The sequence below is a fragment of the Dysidea avara genome, chromosome 11 (genome assembly GCF_963678975.1).
Source record: "Dysidea avara chromosome 11, odDysAvar1.4, whole genome shotgun sequence".
Classification (NCBI taxonomy): Eukaryota; Metazoa; Porifera; class Demospongiae; order Dictyoceratida; family Dysideidae; genus Dysidea; species Dysidea avara.
Genome location: NC_089282.1, coordinates 25,449,388 through 25,468,561, shown reverse-complemented (window position 1 = coordinate 25,468,561; position 19,174 = coordinate 25,449,388). Strand labels below are relative to the sequence as shown.

The 19,174-nt window shown below is 36.7% G+C and overlaps 2 protein-coding genes across 2 annotated transcripts in view; one reads left to right on the top strand and one right to left on the bottom strand.

Annotated features, from left to right (window-relative positions):
- Positions 1–262: 262 nt before the first annotated feature.
- The window catches only part of LOC136239136 (uncharacterized), a 65,497-nt gene continuing 46,585 nt past the window's right edge, over positions 263–19,174 (top strand). The window contains exons 1-6 of the mRNA XM_066029877.1: positions 263–393; positions 504–749; positions 4,930–5,226; positions 15,823–16,197; positions 18,117–18,479; positions 18,526–18,651. Of these exons, the coding sequence (XP_065885949.1) occupies positions 324–393; positions 504–749; positions 4,930–5,226; positions 15,823–16,197; positions 18,117–18,479; positions 18,526–18,651 (1,477 nt within the window). The 5' untranslated portion in view covers positions 263–323. The remainder of the gene's footprint in view (positions 394–503; positions 750–4,929; positions 5,227–15,822; positions 16,198–18,116; positions 18,480–18,525; positions 18,652–19,174) is intronic.
- Positions 7,763–10,365, bottom strand: LOC136239197 (uncharacterized). The gene is made up of 7 exons (XM_066029926.1): positions 10,344–10,365; positions 9,278–9,373; positions 9,148–9,222; positions 9,018–9,092; positions 8,650–8,688; positions 8,528–8,596; positions 7,763–8,472 (listed from the first exon to the last, which is right to left on the bottom strand). Exons 1-7 carry the CDS (start codon positions 10,363–10,365, stop codon positions 8,261–8,263), a joined length of 588 nt encoding a protein of 195 aa, XP_065885998.1. The 3' UTR covers positions 7,763–8,260.

Genomic DNA, 19,174 nt, shown 5'->3' with positions numbered 1-19,174 from the left:
ATCTCGCTTGCCATACACTTCTTTTGCACGGAAAGAAGTGTATGGCAAGCGAGATGGCCTGTCCTTAGCTCGAGTGGTGAGTTATTGCTCGAGCCGCATTTGCTTCCCATACTTTTGTATGGGACTTCCGCTTTTAAGTTACCGTCGAGTTTTGCGCCGTCTACGCTTAATTGATCATTTTTCGTTCGAGTAATAGAGTGTGCATATCGTCTATTTCGGATAAGGCCCATCCCTATTATAAGAGTCTTGTATCCTCATCGGATGTGATGTGCGTGAATTTTCAGTCTCTGCCGCCGAGATCTCTACATTAGCCCTATGGTCGGATGGTACGGGAAATAAGTACTCCACTACTAGTCTTCGTTGTACTGTATAGTACAAGCCTGTGCGTAGAAGGTAAGATTCGCCAGAGGCGTGTTTTCGTAATGCGACTGTCAGTTAAACATATTTTAACGTGCGTAAACCCGTTTCACCTGCCGTTTCTTACATGTATTGTTGTTTTCTAGCACCACTACCAGTAACTATCACATCAGATGCTGGTAGTGTAGTATGTGTCAACGCTACTATTACATTAATCTGTAATGCTCCTAATGCTACTCAGTTTGAGTGGACCACTACTGGTGATTATTCTGGAGTGACTGACAATGATACTATTGTTGTAATTGCCACCCCTGAGGCTATACAATACACCTGTAAAGTTACTGATAGTAAAGGGAACACTGGAACATCAAGTGTCACTGTGGTTAGTAATGGTAAGTCAAATTAGTAAATTATAGCTTGGCAAAGGGGTAGTCACTACCAATGGTCCTGTAGAACCATCTGCGACCGGGATCAAAATCGAATCAAGCAATCAAGATTTAAACTTACAGATCAAGACGTGCTACAAAGTGGTGATTGAGCTAGCTCGAAAACAAAACGAGAATTTGCAAAAATACCATTTTCAGGCATAATCAAGCGCCAAGGTATAATTTTGTCGATCAAAAACTTTGATCCCAGTCACAGATGGTTCTATAGGCCTATTGGTGGTGGCTACCCCTTGCAAATTTTCAGAGTTGGGATCATTACTCTAAAACTATAAATCGTTGCATATTACTCACAGAAAAAAGTAATGAATTACGTATTACTGAGGGCTGTAACTAGTAACGTATTACATATTACATTTATTCGTTATTAACTATAAAGTAAGTCACTCCAACCTTCTAAATACAAGCTACCAGCCTACAAGTGACACGAACAAGATGCAGTTTCTCTGGTATAATCCAGCTACAAAACATTAGTGTCTTGGTACTCCCCATACATTGTTACCATAGTAGCAAAAACATTTAAGAAAGAGTTTTCTAACAGTTAATGTTAAACTAAAATACACATGGTGAATGAGCAAATATTATTAGTCTACATGATGTGTAAATATATCAGGTGTACTATTTTTATAATCAATTGTACACTACATTGGGTAAAATTTGTAAAGTCAAAAGGACATTTTGATGGAGGAAAAGTTGACAAATCCACACTTCATCGCTATTAATGTTGATGAAAATCTAGATCTAAACACTTGCTTTTAAAAGTGCTTTTGGACATTTGACAAGTTGAAGGTTGACAAATCATGTGTAATGTATTTGCAGACTGGACTCATGAACTGAGCTGGAAACAGTCCCTTAATATTAATTCAGGCATTATGTAAGTCTCGTGATGGTGTAGACACCATGGTAGAGCTAAAACTGCTTGTATTGCTCTTCCTCATAAGTCACGAAGGCCACACATGCACTAATTTATTATAGTATTCACAAAATGTGTATAGTTGCGTGTACTAGTAGTGGTAGAGGCGATTATGGTAGCATAGAGTTAATTCTTTTGTTGCTCCAGTATTTAGCACTAGACATTAGGATTCGGTTGTGGGCCAGAAAGGATTCTTACCTACATCTTAGATAAGACTTACACACACTGTAGCAATGTAATCTCGCGCCCGCTCATTGAATATTCAATCCTAGTTTGTACCTATCTGCAGGTGTGCATTCACTATTATCATACAGTACAGTATATTAGGGATCATGAAGAACTGGATTTTTTAGCCAAAAATATTACCGTAAATCTCCCTTCGTGACAGCTTGGAAGCATTGGTTAGGCATAGCCAAGCCCAAAAATGTCCTCAGACCAACCCCAAACCCTTCCAAAATGTTTCTATGGAATTTTCTATTTAACAGGATTTTATGCTGACTGACTGACTGGCTGACTGACCGATGCCTCCAGCCAAGTATAATTCAACAATAAGGCTACAGGCTTGATTTCTTCACTGTTCGACGTCGATTCATCCCGAGATGTGTCTTTTCACCAACCACAGTATGTACAATACACACTTACCTTTGTCCTCCTTTGTGTTCCAGTTCTTTTCGCTAACAACACAAAGTGTTGATTAACGATAGCGTGATGTGGCTTCCCTGTGACTGTATTGGCTATTATGCTTATCACCCATATATTCCATAGCCACTGGATATTTGCAGAGATGCTTCTCGTACTGTTCTTTGTTTGTAATGCTGTGTAATGGGCTGAACATAGGTGAAACATAATGTCCACTTCACTTTCGAGTATATAGTTGGGGCTCGCAAATTGTCCGTATTTTTCATGGTAATTGGATTGATTGCAGCAGTAAGTGATAGCTAAGATGCATGCTCAGATAAAAACATTAACTCTGGCACCATGCTTTCTTTTGATGCATGGGTTCACCAGTCATAATAATGTTACAAAAGGTAAACAAACAAAAAAAGGAAAAATTAGGAATTTAAATTCAATTAGGGAACCGGATCATAGAAAAAAGGTAGAGGTCGTCTACACCTGCAGATATACTAGTGAACATTTAATCCCTAATTCAGTCATGGGTATAGGGATTAATTGTCCACTAGTATATCTGCAAATGTAGGTGAACTCCCTTGTTTCCCTACTTTTTACTATGATCCCTAATCGAACTTTAACCCTTTCGATACCACGAATGCACCAGTGCATTTTATACCATATACCGTGTAATCCCACTGACGCACTAGTGCATTTTTGTTGACTTCCACTAGTCTTTCAGGCCTACAGATCAACCCAACAACAGTGTAAAAACACAACTACCACTGTTTAACTTCATAAACAATGGAGAATGAAATGACACTAGAAACACAGCCCTAGCAATTATCCTGCCCTGAAAAGCAACACTGAAACTATGATATAGCACTGAAAATTCTCAGGAAAAGTTGCACATCTTTCGAAAATGCTTCATAAGTAGATTTCTGTAGGTCCAATTGAAAAAAAAAAAATTTCCAATAGACTCAGCATTAAATTCTGCATCTGGTGATCTATTATATCATGTGATATGGTTGCACAATCAAACATGGTGGTCAAAGATATTCCAATAAAGCATTAGCATTATTGCGCAAATGAAATGCTTTGTAAGTTTGTAACAGAAAATAGTACAATAATGAAACCTAGATACCCATGCTAAGATATGAGGAGTGATTCTTCTCAGGCATGTTCTACGGACAAAGTAAGCAATAAGTGAGTTTTTCAAGGTGAAGGAATAGACAATGCACGTTTCCTTAAACAGTGAAGTTCTTTAATGTACGGAAGTAGAAAAATATGCAATATCGAAAGGGTTAGCTAAATTCCTAATTTTCCTTAAACTTGCTGGAATAGCCAAGTACCATCCTACAGAGCTATATGACGAATTCAATTACAAATACCTGTAACAATATAGCTCAACTACTGACACTTTTCTATATATTCTAATAAATTAGTACATATGCAACCTTCATGACTTATAAGGAAGAGCTGTACTCAGCAGTTGTAGCTTGATAGTGGTGTCTTTAGCATCACAAGTGATACAGATGTTGCCTGGACTATTGTTACAGATATTTGCAACTGAAGTTGTCACCTTTCATGCAATTGACTTCATCCCATTTGCAATAGAGTTTGTCACTTTTGTAGTAGAATTCGTCCCGTTTGCAATTGAATTCATTTGCATTAGAATTTGTTGTGTTTGCACAAGAATTGGTCCGTAACAAGATTGCCAACTACAGTAAACACGAAAACAAGATGGAGCAGCTGCTTCTTACAACTGAAGTCTTTATAAGGCAATAATTCTTCTGCTACAGCTTCTTCAACCACATTCACAATTGTGCTTTACTATTGGGGATGGGTGTGGTCACTCACAAACACACTAATTAACTCGAATGGCTTCACTTCTAACAAGCTCCAGTTACCCTATAGTGTCTCAAGTCAGGGGTTAATCTAGGGGGGGGCGGGGGGGGCACAGGCCCCCTCTGGGTTAGCTATTGCCCCCCCTAGGTTTATACCTAAAGCCTTGAGAAATGGAAAGGTTTAATTGATCCCAAAGTTGTATAATCCAATAGTCAATATTCAATGGCATCACAGTAAAATTTCACCAAAATTGAGTATATTTACACCTAAATTTTCAAAATTTTCCTGGGGGAGCATGCCCCCAGACCCCCCTAGAATCCGAAGCGACTTACTTCGCCCCCTCTAGGTTTATATTCTGGGTTGAGCCCTGCAAGTGTTATTCTCCATGGCAAAAAGAGTGATCCAACTTGTGATGAGCGGCAGTCAATGTAATCATGACAATTCTTGCACAAACGTGACGAATTCAATTGCAAAACTGACTAATTGCAAACTTTCTACTGCAAAAGTAACAAATTCTATTGCAAATGGGACAAAGTCAATTGCAAAGGTGATAAATTCAATTGCAAAAACCTGTAAGAGACTGTTTCCAGCTCAGTTCATGAGTCCAATCTGCAAAGACATTAGGCCAACAAATCATACTGATTTGTCAAATTTGTCAGCTTTTTCTTCTACCAAAATTTCCTGCCGTACAGATATATTATTATAGTACTTTGCATCTTAATTGTAGCAGTATTCCATTATATATTGTGTTCTACACAGATTCCATTCCAGCTATAAAAGAGGTCAACTTCAATAAATATGAAAAAGTGTTGGTTGGAGTATCCATCAATGTCACAGTGGAATATTCTCCCAATGTGTTAACGTCTAAATGGTACAGATATCATGCTCCTCTACCACCTGGTAATGACATCATCAATTATTCTGTCAGTGGGAAGAACTACAGTTCATTGATCTTTTCCAACGTGACCCTTGATGACTATGGATTATATACCTTTGTTGCCACCAGTTATTGTGGCTATACCTCATCTGTTAATGAATTTCTTGATGTAACTCCAGGTGAAATATGTTACATTTTACATGATTTTGTGTAGCAATAACATAGTACATAGTGAATTCCTATATCCTGACATTAAACCAGGTGTGCATATACTGCCAGCCACATGTCAGCTTAGGACACAAATAACTTGTGCATATTTAGTGTACCACATTTATGACTGTCTCTAGTCTTATTTAAAAGCACTGAAAAATGTAATTGGTAGCTCACAAATGATGGAAACTACTTTCATATGTTTTACACCTATTCCTTACCTTCCACTGTACAAATAGCCAACAGCTAAATTTTTGGATACTTAAGGTTGACTATATCAAGGGAGGAGTGGGAGAGAGGAAGAGGTTGTTAAAAAATGAAAGAGGAATGTGTAGGGATGAATTATGGGCCATTCAGATCTCAAAACTGGTTAAAATGAAAGTTTCTCAGTACAGATCTTTATTTAATACTACGAAGCTATGTAGTCAAATACACCTGTACAGCCAAGCCCAAATGTGTACTCAATATGACCAGAATATACTGAACTATCAATAAATTGCAATGAAATTTTCTACAACTTTACTATGTACTTAGAAATGTTCTTGGTTAGAGTTGCAACGATACAGTGTGTAGACGTATTGATATATTGCCTCTGGTGTATCACGATACAGCAATATATTAAGTGGAGTCTAAGCAATGGTCTATGCTGTTTTTAATGTTGTTTTTTAGAGAAATATGTGAGCTAATTTTTCTTTGAGAAGCATTACATACTATTCAGTTTAACCACAATGTATGATTGTCAGCCATGTTAACAAGCCATGATTTGTCGATATATCACGATACGCGATATATTGATATGGTTATCGATACAGCAATATTGTCTTAAAACAATACAATACGCAATATATCAATATATTGTTGCATCTCTATTCTTGGTATGTGTTGGGAATTTTGTATTTAAATTTCATGGATGCCTCTTAGCCCAGAATGTGGAGGCACTTCTGGTACTGTTCTTCATTTATAGACTGTTGTATACAACGTAGCTGAAAGTGAAGCAAAATGCCCAATTCACTTTAAAATGATTAATAGCCCAGGTGCATGTTCAGTGGTTAATATTCCTGGTACCATTCTTTCCTTTGAAAATTTAGGCATCCTTCCTTGTTTCATTACTATTCTATTTCTACCCAAATTTGGATTTTCTTAAAGTCATACAGCTTATATATGATCATAAATGTTTATTTACTGCAGGTGTTTGTTTTAATGGTCCAGTTCCCATACTGAGTGTCACCCCTAATTAGACTAAAATCGGAGAAGTGATAACATTTGAATGTTTGTTTAGAGGAAATTATTTACCTGATAGTGAATGACTATATATTATTTACTGGAAAATTAAGTCTCAGGACATAGTGACATATGTGTATGACTACAGTGACAGGACTGACTATGTTATACCAAATGTGGCAAGATATGGGACCAAAACTTCTTATAAATACACCGTAACAGCTGATACGCTTGTTACATTGTTACTACTTACGTTCCTTTATACACAATTTCTTTACAAGTATTTGTTCATGCATATACGTATCTGTTACGCTGTTACATTGTTACACTAGTAAATACCTGTTACGCTGTTACATTGTTACGCTAGTATATACTAGTATTTAAATACCTGTTATGCTGTTACATTGTTACGCTAGTATACACTAGTACTTATATACCTGTTACACTGTTACATTGTTACACTAGTATTTACTAGTACTTGTATACCTGTTACGCTGTTACATTGTTACTACTTACGTTCCTTTATACACAATTTCTTTACAAGTATTTGTTCATGCATATACGTATCTGTTACGCTGTTACATTGTTACACTAGTAAATACCTGTTACGCTGTTACATTGTTACGCTAGTATATACTAGTATTTAAATACCTGTTATGCTGTTACATTGTTACGCTAGTATACACTAGTACTTATATACCTGTTACGCTGTTACATTGTTACACTAGTATTTACTAGTACTTGTATACCTGTTACGCTGTTACATTGTTACACTACTACTTATATACCTGTTACGCTGTTACATTGTTACACTAGTATATACTAGTACTTGTATACCTGTTACGCTGTTACATTGTTACACTAGTATATACTAGTACTTGTATACCTGTTACGCTGTTACATTGTTACACTAGTATATACTAGTACTTATATACCTGTTACACTGTTACATTGTTACACTAGTATATACTAGTACTTATATACCTGTTACACTGTTACATTGTTACACTAGTATATACTAGTACTTATATACCTGTTACACTGTTACATTGTTACACTAGTATATACTAGTACTTGTATACCTGTTACACTGTTACATTGTTACACTAGTATATACTAGTACTTGTATACCTGTTACGCTGTTACATTGTTACACTACTACTTATATACCTGTTACACTGTTACATTGTTACACTAGTATATACTAGTACTTGTATACCTGTTACGCTGTTACATTGTTACACTAGTATATCTGGCGCAAGCCAAACCCTTGCATGTTGCATGAGCGAGGGTCTGGTGACTCTAGCATATTAGATTTGTGCAACTTTAATGCAAATTGCTTGGAAGCCATATGGGTGGCCAACTGTATTACACAGTAACCTAAAAGTAGCAAATAGCCTTGAAACTGGCCTGTTTTGAAACGGCAAACTTTGCAACAAAAATTAAAGAAATTTTCATCTGGCTGTGCATTGCTTGTGTGGAACTCCGCCCAGACAGCCATTAGCCCTGAGATAACACTAGACAAGGATCTTCAAAGAATCCTTATGCATGATCGTGAATTATTTAAGAAGCTTGACACAAGCCCATTACAGCTTGATGAATAACATTACAGAACAAATGCTGCAATCTGATTAGCTGCACAGCAGGGGTCTGGCACTGTTATGCTAGTGTGTATTAGGTATGGTATTACACACTTGTACACTTGCAACAGTAGTCTTTTATATGTGTTACATTGTTATGCAATATTAATACATGTATACTACTTTTGACACCTCGTAATAACTAATGAAAGCTACAATAGAAGTTTATGATTTTTAACGTCTTTTTATTTGCGTTGATTGTTTTGGGGTCGCATGTAGAATGGATTTGCTTACTGCAAACGCCACAAGTAAGTAATGTAGCTGTAAGTGGCTTCTGACAATGAGGCGCTTCACAGCATATGGAGAGAGTATTCTCCATTGGAGTAATGAGGTCGTTAAGGTGGCTAAGTAATCCTAAAAAATCAATGCTATGTTAACAACACACTGCACAATTTAAATATCATCAAACCTTGTTTTTCTGTTTTTCTGCGCTTGCGTTTTGGCATTTGTTTCCTCCGCTTCTTAGGCAGATTGATTTCTGTAAGATCATGCTGCTTAAAATCACAACCATGATAGCTAGTGAAATTATACCTGTTATGGGAGGGTTACTATTCTCTTCACTATCAGAACCTATAGAAGTACAAGTGCACAGATATAGTAAAAGATTGATCGCGAATCAGTAATATAAATAGAAACTATCAAAGGTCACCAACACTTGTGGATATCAGTATGCATAACAGTGCTGAACTTAATTGTTTACCATGAATAGTACGTCATAAGCAAACTCGATGTCATTGTGAAATTCATGTTATTGTGCGAACATATGTCCCACCAATGTTCCATTTATGGTATTGCAAAGTTAATGGGATTCTATTGAGGACAAAAGCCCACAATGCATGCATGGCGTACATCATCATATGCCAAAAGGCAACTTAAGTATATCACATACAATTCTGTACCAGTAGTGATTGTAGTCCTATCCTCCACAGTAGCTGTTGAAACACTGACAGGTAGCACATTGGAGCCACTCGTTGCTACAACAAATAAACCATCATTTCAAACACAAGCATATCACATACAATTCTGTACCAGTAGTGATCGTAGTCCTATCCTCCACAGTAGCTGTTGAAACACTGGCAGGTAGCACATTGGAGCCACTCGTTGCTACAACAAATAAACTATCACTTCAAACACAAGTATATCACATACAATTCTGTACCAGTAGTGATCGTAGTCGTATCCTCCACAGTAGCTGTTGTATATATACTAGTGTAACAGCGTAACAGTGTAACATGTATACAAGTACTAGTATATACTAGTGTAACAATGTAACAGTGTAACAGGTATACAAGTACTAGTATATACTAGTGTAACAATGTAACAGTGTAACAGGTATATAAGTATTAGTATATACTAGTGTAACAATGTAACAGTGTAACAAGTATACAAGTACTAGTATATACTAGTGTAACAATGTAACAGCGTAACAGGTATACAAGTACTAGTATATACTAGTGTAACAGCGTAACAGTGTAACATGTATACAAGTACTAGTATATACTAGTGTAACAATGTAACAGTGTAACAGGTATACAAGTACTAGTATATACTAGTGTAACAATGTAACAGTGTAACAGGTATATAAGTACTAGTATATACTAGTGTAACAATGTAACAGTGTAACAAGTATACAAGTACTAGTATATACTAGTGTAACAATGTAACAGCGTAACAGGTATACAAGTACTAGTATATACTAGTGTAACAGCGTAACAGTGTAACATGTATACAAGTACTAGTATATACTAGTGTAACAATGTAACAGTGTAACAGGTATACAAGTACTAGTATATACTAGTGTAACAATGTAACAGTGTAACAGGTATATAAGTACTAGTATATACTAGTGTAACAATGTAACAGTGTAACAGGTATATAAGTACTAGTATATACTAGTGTAACAATGTAACAGTGTAACAAGTATATAAGTAGTAGTATATACTAGTGTATCAGCGTAACAGTAAGGGCATTGTTACTGTGCCATACATACAGTTACCATGTACTATTGTAACCATGTAACAGTTGTATGAAGCGTTACGCTAACAACATAATACATTTTGGTCCCATATCATGCCCTATATATGTTATACACATGACATATGTGTATGTATACATTACACAGCAGTACGAATCAAGAAATGTTCGAAAAGCACCTCTGCAATTATAATAGCCACTATAAATAATACAAACAATTTCCATTACGAAGGGAAGCCATCACGTCCTACCACCAATACGAAGGGAAGCCATCACGTCCTACCACCAAATCAACACTTTTTGCTGTAATGGATGGAGACACTGATAAGTCCATGAAGAATGCATTGTACGTACTGCGGTATGCCAAAAGGCACCTCTCGGGCCTAAGCGACATCGAACAGTGAAAAAATCAAGCCCATAGCCTTAGCCGTTATCGAGTTACGCTTGAAGGTATCAGTCAGTTGCTTACTCAATCAGTCAGTTACTCAGTCAGTAGAAAATTCTGTTAAATATATATAATTTTAAATTCCGTAACGACTTATTAAAAGCATTTCGAGTTCATCTGAAGGCTTGTTTAGGCTTAGTTTTACCTAACTAATACTGCCTCATCGTCATCAGGAAAAATTGAGGCTGGTTTTGGGTGGTGTTATTTTGTGGGCCACGCCTACTCCTTTGTGGTCCCTACTATACAGTGCTATCATACTGTATGATACTATCATACATATCGTATGATACTGAATGGCGTGCGTAGTGTTTTAACAGGTCTAAGAAGTGCCAATCAATAGCAATCAACATTCTGTGGTGCATTTCACAGAATTCTTAGTTTAGGTTGACTTGACCCTTTTTCTTATCTCCACACAAAAGAAATAAAAGCAGTCTGGCTAAACAAGACCAGAGTGTGTGTGTGTTTGTATGCATGTATGCATGCTATGTGTTTCCACATTCCTGTGATTATAATGTCTTATGCTAAAAGCAGTGAGAAATAAAGGCTATACAGACTCCGCTACAGAGCCATTATACTATATAGCTGCTTCCCAGTAGACAAACTTTCACTTTGAGGTGGTTTATTCATGCCAGCTTGAAAAATGGGTGAAGTGAGTTGGAGAAGCCATGAATGAAAATGGGTGTGAAACAATAGAAAATGGCATATCTAGCTGCATAGGCTACCAGAAATAATGAATTATTGTATTGATTAATGTGGAAACTCAATTAGACAGAATAATGAATTCCTTCAAGGTGAAAAAAGCACGTCCTATACTTAAGTGAGAATAATGAGTCTCGAGACTTTCTTTTGTGTGAAACATGATAGACACACTATAAAACAGTTGAGAAGATACTTATGTGCTTAATTTGTGGTTTAAAGTTGTGTGTTTGAGTTATGCTTCCTTAGCAGTGCATAGCAACATAATTACAAGTTACAAAATACGAATGTAATAATAGCACAGCAGTAAATTATATACATGGGTGATTAATTGCCTATGGTACAGCCATTCTTCCCCTCAGAAGAATATGTAGCCAATGTTCACTATAGCAATGTTATAGAGTGTCTTTCTGTCTACTGAAACACTTTAGTCATCATAAAGCTAGGAAAACAGTTGTAATCACTAGTGGGTAGTTTACAGTCTACTATATGATTTTGTACAGTATCCTACTGATCCTGCTCCATAATTTTGGGACATGCCATTTTCTCATGACTTGAATTATCATGCCCTTTTGGCCAAACCTTCACAAACTATTTCACAATGTACATAGAGAATAGTCTGAATCAATCATGCATAGTTTATCGATTACTTTTAGATACACTTGCGTATACAAAAGTAGTGCAGGGGCGGATCTAGGATTTCTAAAGGGGGGGTAACTCAAGGTACTAATCTCTTGTGCGAAGCACACCTCATAGCATGCTAGGCATGCTGGAACTTGGAGAGTCTGAGAGATTTTTTAAAAATAGATGCTAAAATACTGCAATTTGGAGACATTTCCACATAAAATGCATATTTCTGCCTGTGGTTATTGTATATACTGCCTTTAGATATATATATCTAAACCAAAACAGCCAAGCTGTGAAAAAGAGTGCGGCCCCCAAGGTGAAAAAAGATGTGAAATCCAAGGTGGCGGCCAAGAAATGGCTGTGATGGTAGGTTAATGGCAAAAATTTTAATTACGACAATTCAGGTGAATTTGGTACCGAATCCTAGTGGAGGAGGCAACACAAATTCACCTGAATTGTTGTAATTAAAATTTTTGCCATTAACCTATCATCACAGCCATTTCTTGGTCGCCACCTTGGATTTCACATCTTTTTTCACCTTGGGGGCCGCACTCTTTTTTTACAGCTTGGCTGTTTTGGTTTAGATATCACTTCTTTTTGTATTGCAAGTCACAAAGCTGGCCATATGGCTTTGATGCTGCTTCCTTTTAACTTGTAAGGAATTGTGGAAGAAAGGAAGTAATTGTGTGTATAACTTTTGTCTGATGAAATATTTGTATATTTAACATTGAATGATGATTATCACATACTGTAGTTAATAAGGTGACTTCTTACATAACTGAACTGTAGCTGAAACTCTCATTGTTTGTAGCTGAACTCTTTTCAGGGTGATTTGTTTCTAGCTGAACTCTCTACAGGATGATTTTTTTCTAGCTGAACTCTCTACATGGTGATTTCTTTGTAGCTGAACTCTCTGCAAGGTGACTTGTTCAAGCTGATCTCTGGATGAATTCTCTACAGGATGATTTGTTTGCAACTGAACTTTCTACAAGATGATTTGTTTCTAGCTGATCTCTCTATAGTGTAACTTGATTGTAGCTGAACTCTCTACAGGATGGTTTCTTTGTAGCTGATCTCTCTACAGGGTGACTTGTTTCTAGCTGAACTCTCTATAGGGTTATCTGTTTGTAATTGAACTCTCTACAGGATGGTTTCTTTGTAGCTGCTCTCTCTACAGGGTGACTTGCTTCTAGCTGATCTCTCTACAGGGTGAACTTGAACTCTCTACAGATGATTTGTTTGCAGCTGAACTCTCTACATGGTGGTTTCTTTGTAGCTAAATTCTCTACAAGGTGATTTCTTCTAGCTGATCTCTCTACGGGTTGATCTGTTCGTAGCTGAACTGTCTACAGGATGATTTGTTTGCAGCTGAACTCTTTATATGATGGTTTCTTTGTAGCTGAGCTCTGTACAAGGTAACTTCTTCTAGCTGATCTCTCTATAGAGTGACTTGTTTGTAGCTGAACTATCTGCAGGGTGATTTGTTTGTAGTTGAACTTTCTACAAGGTGATCCTTCTAGCTGATCTCTCTACAGGATGACTTTCTAGCTCAACTCTCTACAGGTGATCTGTTCATAGCTGCACTCTCTACAGGGTGATATGTTTGCAGCTGAACTCTCTACATGGTGGTTTCTTTGTAACTAAACTCTCTATAAGGTGATGTCTTGTAGCTGATCTCTCTACTGGATGACTAATTGTTTCTAGCTGATCTCTCTATAGCGTTATAACTTTCTCTATAGAGTTTTAACGTGTTTTTATAGCTGAACTCTTTACAGGGTGGTTTTTTGATTGGTTGCTGAACTCTCCAGCTACACAGTGACTTATTTGTACTACAGAGTGACTTGTTTGTAGCTGAACTCTCTACATAGTGACTTACTTGTAGCTAAACATTGCATAAAGTAACTTGTTTGTAGCTGATCTAGATGAACTCTCTACTGGGTAGCTTTTTTGTAGCTGAACCCTTTATGCAGTGACTTGTTTGTAGCTGACTCTCTACAGAGTGACTTGTTGTCTCTACAAGGTGACTTGTTTATAGCTGAATTCTCTTCAGTGTGACTTATAATGTTCTGAATCTCTACAGCAACATATTTGTAGCTGAACTCTCTACAGGGTGACTTACTTGTAGCTGAATTGTCTATAAGATTAACTGTTTGTAGCTGAACTCCCTACAGAATAACTTGCAATGTCATATAATTCTATAACGGAGTAAGCTATAAACGTAGCTGAATGCTCTATTAGGGTGACTGTTCTATTAGAGTATCTCGATGTCGCATATGCTACACGTAGTTGGCTTTAGAATCAGAACTCAGTGGTTTGTAATCTGATTCTTCTGTACTACTGCAAGGACTTTCTATGATAATTATTCCAGCTACACACCAATTTTCAGCTCACTGTTCTAAGCGGTTTGCCTGGTAGGCGTGAAAACTAATAGTTTTTTATATTCATAAAAATTGATCACATAATTGTGACACAGGTTGGGTTTTGTGTCATATCTCGATGGTCTTTAACTGGATCCCTTTCAAACTGCAAAAAGGCACTCCTACGATAGTTACTCCATCTACATAGCAATTTCAGCTCATTCCTTCAAGCGGTTTACCCTGTGGGCATGACAGACCTTCGACCTTATTTTACGCAAATAATTGGTCATAACTCCGTGAATGTTCATCGGATTCCTACCAAACTTGGTACTGAGATTCGCCTTAATGAGCCCTTTAAGTGTGCCAAATTTCAGCCCGATTGGAACATGCATTCGTGTTTTATGGCGGTTTTTACAAAGTGTGCGAAAAGAAGTAGAAGAAAAAAAACCCTAACTTTGGCCGCTCGTATCTCAGAAATGGCTGGAGTGATTTTCTTCAAATTTGGAATGTGGACTCCCCTACCTAGCCGGCACTTCTGCAACAACTTTGGTTTCAATCGGATAAGGAATCACGGAGCTACAAAGGTGTGAAAATTGCGTTTACTTTCTTCCTGTAAATATACTCACGGTGTGGCACGCTGGCTTCTTGGGCCGTACGACACACTACCGTGTGTCTTGATATATATATATGGCTCTCTGCAGCATTTGCTAATGAAAAGGTTTGGGTAGGTTCAGACAACCAAGCACATGATGCATCTTCTCACAATTGCACGCATTTTGAAACTTGAAAATTTTGAAATTTGAGTCATATGAGATTGAATTTAAAATGAAATTGTGTACCTGAATTAAGTATACTGGTACCGGTAATAACTACAAAAGTAGATGAATCAAGCCTTTTAAACACACAAATGCACTTCATTGTATGTATAGGTGCAGGCAGATTTGGAAATTCCATGATATAACCAACTTATCCTTATACTGAATGTTCTATTAGAATAGTTAGCTGACTGCTCTATTAGAGTATCTCAATCTTGTACACCTCCAATGCTGATCCAGGTCCTTGTTGCATGACCTTTAGCATAAACCCACTAATAATGTTTTTGAAAGATGTTTATAAGGTGGGTTTATATTATTAGTGATCAAATAATTATGTTAAGGCAAAATTTCATTACAATCGTCAGCATACTAATCAAGTATAATCTAAAAGTGAAAGGGGGGCTTCAGCTCCCAAAGCCCCCCTGGATCTGCCCCTGTAGTCACTCTCATGGCTGTAAAAATTAGATGGAAAGAAAAATTTGGGTTATTATAATAAAAAGTGAAGGAAGTAGTGAGATCATCATCACATGTTGTACAAATTTAATCCCTGCTGTTTATTGACTATCATGGATTAAATTTGCACATCAATGATCTCACTTGTGTTGTAGCAGTCCTTATTTGGTTGCAAAATGCCTATTTTTTATTATCAACTTGGTGTTGATCCATCCTACATCTTTTTTAGAGTAAACTTTTTGCACAGCAAAGAAATGGTTCGCATTGTCTGATCTTGTTTGTTTAGTGTTGTCACTTGTTAGCTTATATGTTGACCAGTTTACATTATTTGCTATAGATATCCCATGTTTCAGTGGTCCAGTTCCAATACTGAACATCACACCTAACCAGACTACAATTAGAGGAGGAGAGATGATAGAGTTTCAATGTTTGTTTGGAGGAAATTATCTACCTGACACTGAGCCATTGTATTCTATTTTCTGGACAATCAAATCTCATGGTAAAGTGATGCATGTGGATGACTACAATGATGGGACTGATTATGTTGTTATAAAGCCATCACAAGATTGTCACAATAATAACTACTCTTGTTGTCAGTTTGTTAGTGACTTGCACATTAACACTTCTGAAACTTCAGTACCAGATAAAACTGACTTAACCTGCAATGCAGTATATCTTGAATACTTAAGTGTCAGCATTCCTTCCTCTTTAAGTGAGTTTATTAAGCACTCGATGTAATTTGTGCATATATTCAAAATGTTAATATATTTTATAGTTGTAACATGGGCACAAGTGATGTGCCAGAAATGTATGCCCAAAGTCCGAGGGTACAGCCCGAGGACTGCAGGCATATATTTCTGGCAAATCACGAGTACCCATGTTACAGCTAACTTCCGTTAAGGCTGATAGCCTTAATGCCAATACGAGTGGAATCACTGGATTCGTTATATATGCATGCCTGAAAGATTTGATTATGGTTAGGCAACAAGTAACATTGTAGCTACGATTGTTATAATAAATGGACGAGTCCTATGGATATCGCAGAAAGTCAAGTAGGGCAAATTTCAGGGAAATTACAAGTGTTTTAGTGCTTTTGCATTGTTTAAAGACTAATCACAATGACCTAAAGGGGTAAGCTTCATTATAAAGTGGTTAACTTGTGTCATCCGTAATGTGGGTGTGTCTGCATTCAAATACATACCAAAACGCTTCGGAATGCACTGTAAAACTAGTTCTCACCATTTTCCAACTTGTAGAATGGCAAGGATACCAAAACTCCTTCATTTAACTGCTGCTTCTGGCAACACTTCAATTTGTGGTATTCATCACGTGAGCATTGATTTATTCCCACAATCAATTTTGGTCTGAGCTTGTATAAAACAAACAGAGTGTGGTACCACTACCTCATCCATATCAAGGCCATACTTACTTTGATGAAAGTGGCTTGCTCTTTTAGAAGTGCAACCACTTTCCCCGGGATACATTTCAATGTACACCAGTGTACATTTAGATGTCTCCCTGTGTTGAGGTATACATGGTAAATGTATCCTCTGGAATTCCTTTGATCTGAGGTGTGAAAGTGTTACATAATGTAATGTGCATTTACTTCCTAAGTTTGTGAGGGTGTCTAGCTATACTCTCCCGTGTGAGAGGTATATTGTAATCATCTCAGTTGTAGTTAGGTAATTTCTTTGCATTTCAAATGATATTTTTGGAGTGATAGTTGCACCTACAGTAGCTGGTCTTGTTGGATCTCGGAATATTTCTTGATAGGTGTCCTTTTCTTTTTGGCAAAAGATTAGCAGAAGTTATGGACAACAAAGTAGCCCCCACAATTTCCTATCTTCTCTTCTCTACTGACCATCATCATGCTACATGCACATCTCAGTAGATCTTTCTCTAAAACTGAACAAACCATCTCTAGTGTAGTTCTGTACAGTGTAGCTGCAGTTGAGTTCCATAGGTGCAGACTATTGGTTACTATCACATCTATGTGATAATTGTATGCAATATGTCTAATGCTTTTTATTAGTAGTACTCACAGATGGCTTTTGGAGAAGCAAGGTATTCTTGGTTGCTCTTCCAACATTCCAAACCAATTAATATTTTGAAACTAATTATACTAAATCTAAAATATGGGATGGATTCTGCATGCATAGTTAACATCATCATACGTATCTACTTTATACAGATTTCTAAAAAAATAATATTTGTTTATTTATTTGCTTACCATGCATAGCCTTCACATTCACAAATAACTGAATCTGCAGTACCTTCATCATCTTCCTCTATTTACTTTATTGGCTCTTTGAACTACTTGTCTTCGTACTGGTTCTCCTAAACCACTGTAAACAAATCTGGGTAGCTCCTCGTACTAATGGTAGAAACACTGAATGTGCTCCCAGAATATTCAACAATATGACAACATTCTTTATGCTGGCAAAAACTGGAATCTTACAAAGTCATGTTGTACTGGGTATGTCATGTGTGCTCTAATTTCCAGCTGTCATATCATGTTCAGTATATTGTACATTGCTAGTATTTTCAGAAGTGCTTTCATTTCATGTTTCTTGCTTACTAAATCTGCTATCATGTACTCAACTGTAAACAATATTGTGTGTTATTGTGTAGCTGTAGTGGAGCCACCAGTACTCATTTCAGGACCTCATAATGTTAATATACAGCAAACAGTACAAATAAAATGTATCTTCACTGCATCACAGACACCATATTTGACCATATGTGGTTGGTCTAATGAGGATGGTCGTATTAATCCTTCACACAAGTATCACTTCAACCAAACATCAGTACCTGGAAGAGACAATCAAGTTGCTTGTACATTGACAGTGTCAAATGTTACCAATGCTGATGAGGGGAAATATTACTGTTATTGTTATTACAATGAAAGTTTCTGGCTTAAGTATCATTTTCCACAGTATTCCAACATAAGCTCACGATATGGAGAGATAAGCATACAGTTTGCTGATAACAGTAGTAAGTGGTAATCTGAATTATATGATAATTTATGTGTTTTTATTAGGTAATGGTCAAGTTATAGGTATACTTAAAGATATAGGAAGTATCATTGGACTAATCTTTGGATTGCTTTATGTATTTTACATTGTATATTATTTGATCAGGAGATGGTATAAGTCCAAAATTAAAGGTATTGTACTGAAATTTGTCTGTGTATATATACGTATATGTGCATGTACTCGTAAATATGATGTGTGTGCGTGCGTTTGTAAGTGTGTATGTGTGGGTGTTACTAAGAAATTGTCTTGTGCATTTTTACAATCTTTTATCACAAACACCAAACCTCACAACTTCTGTGTTCTGATTATGGAACTTCCGTTAACCAAGGTAGTATGTTGATATTGCATGCATTATATGACCGGATCTGCCAAATGGGGTCTTTTAGCTTTACCAATTGGCAACCTACATATAACTTGATCTGTGAACAGTACCAGGTTGAAGTTGGTCACATAGCTTACCACTATTGCTTGATGGAGTTTACGGTGATAGGTAAAGAAAAGGCTTAACTTATGGTTTGGGAATTGACTCCTTTTTGCAGATCCGTGGAAAATCACAATTTTGGTTCTATCATTAAGTATGTTATTGCTTTAAAATATGTAAAATTCTTTTACTTTTGTGGCAAAATTCATTATTATGAATCGTAACAAGTGACA

Excerpts from the sequence above, each read along its gene's own strand:
- LOC136239197 (XM_066029926.1), bottom strand. The coding sequence starts at position 10,365 with ATGGCTTCCCTTCGTATTGGTG. Across the intron at positions 9,223-9,277 it reads TACGACTACGATCACTACTG|CAACGAGTGGCTCCAATGTG; the intron begins GTACAGAATTGT and ends TATTTGTTGTAG. Across the intron at positions 8,597-8,649 it reads TAGTAACCCTCCCATAACAG|AAATCAATCTGCCTAAGAAG; the intron begins GTATAATTTCAC and ends ATGATCTTACAG.